General features: G+C 40.3%; 1 protein-coding gene across 1 annotated transcript; it reads left to right on the top strand.

Annotated features, from left to right (window-relative positions):
* The first annotated feature begins 1,680 nt into the window (after nt 1-1,680).
* On the top strand, nt 1,681-3,312 carry LOC117519418 (phospholipid phosphatase-related protein type 3-like). The gene is made up of 2 exons (XM_034180767.1): nt 1,681-1,809; nt 3,052-3,312. The coding sequence occupies exons 1-2, from the start codon at nt 1,681-1,683 to the stop codon at nt 3,310-3,312; spliced, it is 390 nt and encodes a 129-aa protein (XP_034036658.1).
* Nucleotides 3,313-6,782: the final 3,470 nt, after the last annotated feature.

Here is a 6,782-nt window from a genome sequence, read left to right as displayed (position 1 = left end):
TAGTGTGGGTCATTTGGGACAGCTCCTGGACATGATGGACAGGGAACTACAAAAATTTAAACATTGGTTTGATTTAACTAAGTTATTGCTTCATTTGGGTAAAACCATGTGTATTATATTTGGAAATAAGCCCAGGAACTTAAGTAGAAATTTATTATTGAATGATGTTGAAATTGAACTGAAACTGAAACTAAGTTTCTTGGTGTTTTTATCAATGACAAATTAAGTTGGAAAACTCATATAAGTTATGTTAAATCCAAAATCTCATCGCGATTCTGTACAAAGTACAGTACCTCCTCCCCCAGCATTCGTTGGTTATGTTGTATCATTCTTTGCTTGTTCCATATATGACCTACTGCATTGAGGTTTGGAGAAATACATATAAAACAAATATAAATCCAATATTTCTGTTAAAAAGAAAGCTATAAGAGTTATAAGTAAAAAAAAAAAAACATATTGTGAGCCAACAAATCCACTGTTTGCTTGTCTACACATCTTGAAATTTTGGGACTTGGTTGATTATTTTACAATACAATTCATGTATGAAGTTAAAACGAACTCTTACCTCAACATGTCCAGGAGCTGTTTAAACTGAGGGAGTTCTGCTGTCACCTGAGAGGAAATTCAGTATTTGACTGTTTAAAGTTTTGTACTACTGTAAAAAGTCAGTGTGTCTGTTAAAGGGGTTAAAATCTGGAACAACTGCCCTGATAGTATTAAATTATCTGGTACTGTGTCTGGCCTGAAACGATCTTATAAAAATAATAAAATTGCTTATTATAGTACAATAAATTAGGTAAATTGTTTTTGTTTCTGTTTTATCTGTGTGTTATACTGCAGATTGTTCCGATATGTTAGATGATTTGGTCTATTGATTAATCTACAAACATTTGCTTGTCTTTTGTCCTTTTTCATTTTTTGTAGATGCTGTTATGAGTGTGTGTGTGTGGTATATAATATATATATATATATATATAGTATATATACTGAACAAAAACTATAAATGCAACACTTTGTTTTTGCTCCCATTTGTATGAGAGAATCAAAGATCTAAAACTTTTTCACATACACAATATCACCATTTCCCTCAAATATTGTTCACAAACCACGTCTAATCTGTGATAGTGAGCACTTCTCCTTTGCTGAGATAATCCACTCCCACTCACAGGTGTGCCATATCAAGATGCTGATTAGACACCTGATTAGTGCACAGGTGTGCCTTAGACTGCCCACAATAAAAGGCCACTCTGAAAGGTGGTTTGTGAACAATATTTTGAGGGAAATGGTGATATTGGTATGTGGAAAAAGATTAAGATCTTTGAGTTTATCTCATACAAAATGGGAGCAAAACCAAAAGTGTTGCGTTTATATTTTTGTTGAGTGTGTGTATATATATATATATATATATATATATACATATATATACGTGTGTGTGTGTGTATAACAACTCATAATAGTGTGTGGGGGGGGGGGCGTTTTAACCTTTGCTTCGGCCCACACCCTTTTGGGAATTTGTTTTTTGAAATTGTTTGAGGTTTTGTTTGCTTTTGTTTTTCTTTAAGTTTTGTGTGTGTCAAATAAAAATTCATAATTCAGTTCAGGACTCGAGCTTCAGACCGCGTGATGTCATGTTGTGACACCACATTGACAGTGTCTTTGATCTGTCACACGTTTCAGAAAATGACGAGTTCTTCTGTGTTCCAGGTGTTCAGGATGATGATGATGATGATGATGACCTCCACTGAGAAAATGAAGAAGAAACCCGTGAAGGACAGCATGACCCTGCTGCCATGTTTTTACTTTGTGGAGGTGAGAGATTGTTTCACGTCCTAACATTTCTCAGTCACGTGTGGGCTCGTGCTCAGAGGTACCACAAGGATTCAGCCATGGCAAGAGGTCCTCGAGCAGCTGGACCATTACCAGTGATGTTCTGTGTCCAGATCTGAGAGGAAATAGACATGAAGTTTGTGTTTGTTTGTCAAGGACAAAGAAGACGGACAGTACCCTGGAACATAAACATAGAGACCCAACGGAGCCAGAAGGGTCCACCTGAAGTTCCACAGAAGCAAACTGTGTTCTAGACTGTTCCTCATCAAAATGTTCCTCATTCAGGACTGGTGATCTGAGGGATCAGCTTCTGTGCTGGCACCCCATCAGAGGGGTTTCAGTAATGGATTCCAGACCAGGTGACTCATCACTTCCACACTCTGTGTCCTGGACCACAAGAATCCCCGACAGGAGGCACCGCTGAGTCCTGGCAAACAACAAAATGACAGTGAGACACGCACCGTTCTTCACCTTCCACACGCTTTTCAGGTTCAGATTGAACCTATGACCTTCTTTAAACACTCCACACATTTGAGTTCACAAAGCAGCTCTGTTCAGAACTGTTTTAATGAGACCAAGACACTGACACCAACCCTGACCACAAGATCTGTGTCTTCTAACAGATCAGAAATGTTCAAAGATGTCATCTGGAGTTTTTCCATCTTCATTACAGTGACAAATGGAACCGCGAATAAGTCAGTTCACTTTAAACATTTTGAATCCTGGTTTTATTTCTCAGAAGAGTTGCGTAAAATGCGTAGCTGAGATGGCGCTGGGACACCAGTGATTGACTCACCAGGAGACTCATGAGCCCTGAACACACGACCAAAAATATAAAAAAATCCTGTCCAAGATGTCTGCAAACTGGACTTGTTTAGTTACTTGAAGATGTTTTGCTCTTCATCCAGAAAAGTTTCATCACTTTTGAACTGAAGGCTGAGTCCAGAGCCCGCCACCCCCCCGTGTCCAAGGCTGAGTCCAGAGATCCTCCCCCCATGTCCAAGACTGAGTCCAGACCTTCTCGAGTATTGATCCAGTGTGTTGTCTCATCTCTATAGTTATTTATTGCTACATTGTGGCTGTTTTAGCTCAGAGAAATGTCACGATGGCAGATTAAGATGATCCGAGTCTGTTTCTCTGTGATACTGAGCCTGGTTGAGATGGATTTAGAGTCGAGGATTTGGAACTTCTCAGCAGCACCTGTTGTTGTTTTTGTGTCGGCAGCTGCCCATTGTGGCTTCTTCCATGGTGTCTCTCTACTTCCTGGAGCTGACAGACTTCGTACAGCCGGCTCAGGTCGGCTTTCGTTGCCATGACCGTGACCTCAGTATGCCCTACGTGGATGGAGGAGATGAGTTCATCCCCCTGCTGATGCTCCTGAGCCTCGCCTTTGCCGGACCTGCTGCCTCGGTAAGGAATGAAATGTCAGCATTCTCTCAGGAGAAGGATGAACACCTTCACTGGCACACAGCTGTCCCACACTGACAGCTGAACTCAAACACAACATGAGCACCTGATTGACTCCTTTAGGATAAAACTAGCCAATCAGAGTGCAGGAACTGACTTTTGTGCTGTAGTTATGCTGACGCTAAATATTCATGTTAACAACTTAATGCACTTTTGAAGTCACAGTAACATTGAGCACAAATGTCACCAATATTTACACTCACACTGTACATCTGAAAGTGTTATTGAAGTTATTGATGGTGCGCATGCTGTCCATCACACTGTGTCACGCTCAACGTCTGCACAGGTGCCGTTTTGTGGCGCATTTCAGATCTTATATTGGATTTTCTGCACTGATGGCGTTTTGTGATGCGTTTTAGATCTTATATTGGATTTTCTGCACTGATGGCATTTTGTGGCGTGTTTCAGATCTTATATTGGATTTTCTGGACTGATGGCGTTTTGTGGCGCATTTTAAGATCTTGTATTGGATTTTCTGCACTGATGCCGTTTTGTGATGCATTTCAGATCCTATATTGGATTTTCTGCACTGATGACGTTTTGTAGCGTGTTTCAGATTTTTTTCTTGGATTTTCTGGACTGATGTTGTTTTGTGGCGTGTTTCAGATCTTATATTGGATTTTCTGCACTGATGGCATTTTGTGGCGCGTTTCAGATCTTATATTGGATTTTCTGCACTGATGGCGTTTTGTGGTGCATTTCAGATGCTATATTGGATTTTCTGCACTGATGACGTTTTGTAGCGTGTTTCAGATTTTTTTCTTGGATTTTCTGGACTGATGTTGTTTTGTGGCGTGTTTCAGATCTTATATTAGATTTTCTGCACTGATGCCATTTTGTGGCACGTTTCAGATGTTATCTTTGATTTTCTGCACTGATGGCGTTTTGTGGCGTGTTTCAGATCTTTTCTTGGATTTTCTGCACTGATGGCGTTTTGTGCCGTGTTTCAGCTCTTATATTGGATTTTCTGCACTGATGGCGTTTTGTGACACGTTTCAGATCTTTTCTTTGATTTTCTCCTCTGATGGCGTTTTGTGGCGTGTTTCAGATCTTATATTGGATTTTCTGGAATTCTGAGGTTTTGTAACAAACTATTGTTTGTTAGCTAAACTGTCAGTCAGAGCTGCGTCAGTCACAGTCAGTCAGAGCTGCGTGTCGTCAGAGCGAGCTGCAAAAAGTTTGTACCTGAGTTTTCAGAGGTGGTGTTTGTAGTTGCCATCTGCCACGCCGGTGTTTGCCAACCCGGACAGTGGGAATATCACCTCAACCGGCAACTTAGCCCCGCGACTGGACAGCAACAACGTCCGAGGCCCAACGTGGTGAATTCACTGAGGCCGCGCGCTGCGTCATTAAAGCCGCGCGTCACGAGTGCCGCTTCCCCGAGGCCTCGTGCAGCCACCGCGGATCCATCAGCGCGGAAACACCGAGGCCGCGCGGCACCAGCGCAGTGCAGATCCATCCCGGTGACAAACAACGCAGGCTGTTAACATCGGCGATCGACAAGCTGCTCATAAGCCGACCATGGGGCCTAAGAAGGTTCTGACAGTGGAGGAAGGTGACGATATTAAAAAATCTCTGGACTTTTTATCAGAGGAGATTTTTGTTGTGAAGCAGCAACAGAAATCAATTATGGATCTGGTGGAGGAGGTGAAGGCATTACGGCTCCAGAATGCCGAGAAAGACCGGCATCTGGTGCAGCTGGAAAATAGAGTGGCTGAATTGGAGCAGTACACCAGAATTAACGACGTCATCATCACAGGTCTTCACATCAAACCACGGTCCTACGCACGGGCGGTAACAGATGAGAGCGGAGGGGAGCCCAGTGAACAGGAGGTCAGCTCTGTGGAAAAACAGGTTGCTGATTTCCTCCTATCTAAAGGTATAGAAATGGATTTAAACAACATTGAAGCGTGCCACCCTCTGCCCCGGAGAAATGACGGTGATAAACGAACCGTCATCATGAGATTCATCAACAGAAAACACAAAACAGCACTGTTAAAACAAGGAAGAAAACTGAAAGGGACAAATGTATTCATCAATGAACATCTCACCAAACGGAATGCCGACATCGCCAGGAAAGCACGCTTCTTAAAGAAACAGGGAAAAATCCAGCACACATGGACTTCAAACTGTAAAATATTCATCAAACTGAACGGATCACCAGAACAAGCAAAAGTCATGGCAATAAGGAACATCGAGGAGCTGGACAAATATGAACAATAGTGTTTCTTAAAGTGAGGATCTGGACAGATATGACCAATAAGGTATGAGGACACAAACACATCACAACACCATGACACAGACCAGAGGAACCTATTCATCTACTACCTATTCATCTACATCTGGAGACAAGAAGGATATAACTCAAAGGATTGCTGATCATGGAAAAGTAGAACTGAGAACATTTAAATACACAGACCACAATGTACTGGACTTGGAGCACGATATAGACCCGGACAATAATTTCTTCTCAAATATCAATGACAGTTGTTGCTATTATACAGATGAACAGTTTAATCGGATCATTAGAACGGATAACAAATGATCAATAATCCATTTCAACAGCAGAAGTCTATATGCAAACTTTAAACAACATTAAAGAATATTTAAGTCAGTTTAAAAAAATATTTAACATAATTGCTATATCAGAAACATGGATCAATGAAGATAAAGGAATGGATTTTGAACTGGATGGATATGAATTTATTGTGTAAACAGAAAGAATAAGAGTGGAGGAGGAGTGGCTGTGTATGTGGATAAGAACATGGATTATAAAATAGTAGACGATATGACAACTGTGATTGATAACTTATTAGAATGTATAACTATTGAAATATGTGAAGAAAAAAGCAAAATGTATTAGTCAGCTGTATATATAGAGCACCAGGATCTAGTATTGAAACATTCACTGACTGTATGGGAAAAATGTTCTCAAAAACTAATCAAAAAACTGTGTTCATTTGTGGTGACTTAAATATTGATCTGATCAATCCAAATAAGCATAAAATAACAGATGAATTTATCAGTATAATGTACAGTATGAGTTTTATATCCAAAAATCACCAGGCCAAGCAGAATTACATCCATAGTGCCACCTTAATTGATAATATATTCAGCAATGATATTGAGAATAACACTGTGAGTGGATTATTAATCAATGACATTAGTGATCATCTACCAGTTTTCATCGTTATAATAGAAACCATCGGCGGAATCAACAGAGGAGAAAATAAAATACAGGCGAGTGCGGACAGAGGAAAACATGAACACACTAAAGAAGGATTTACAGGAGCAAAACTGGGAAAAGGTATACAGTGAAAGTGATGTTGATAGTGCATATGAAACTTTTTTACAAATATTTACATCATTATATGATAAAAATTGTCCAATTAAAACAAGACTACAGAAAACAAAAAATCCAAGCTCGACCATGGATGACGAAAGGGTTACGAAATGCATTAATAAGAAAAATACACTGTATAGAGAAT

This window comes from Thalassophryne amazonica, chromosome 10 (assembly GCF_902500255.1).
Source record: "Thalassophryne amazonica chromosome 10, fThaAma1.1, whole genome shotgun sequence".
NCBI lineage: Eukaryota > Metazoa > Chordata > Actinopteri > Batrachoidiformes > Batrachoididae > Thalassophryne > Thalassophryne amazonica.
The sequence above is the reverse complement of the archived record's forward strand: the minus strand, read 5'-3'. Positions and strand labels throughout refer to the sequence as shown.

Excerpts from the sequence above, each read along its gene's own strand:
- LOC117519418 (XM_034180767.1), top strand. The coding sequence starts at position 1,681 with ATGACGAGTTCTTCTGTGTTCCAGGTGTTCAGGATGATGATGATGATG. Across the intron at positions 1,810-3,051 it reads CATGTTTTTACTTTGTGGAG|CTGCCCATTGTGGCTTCTTC; the intron begins GTGAGAGATTGT and ends TTGTGTCGGCAG.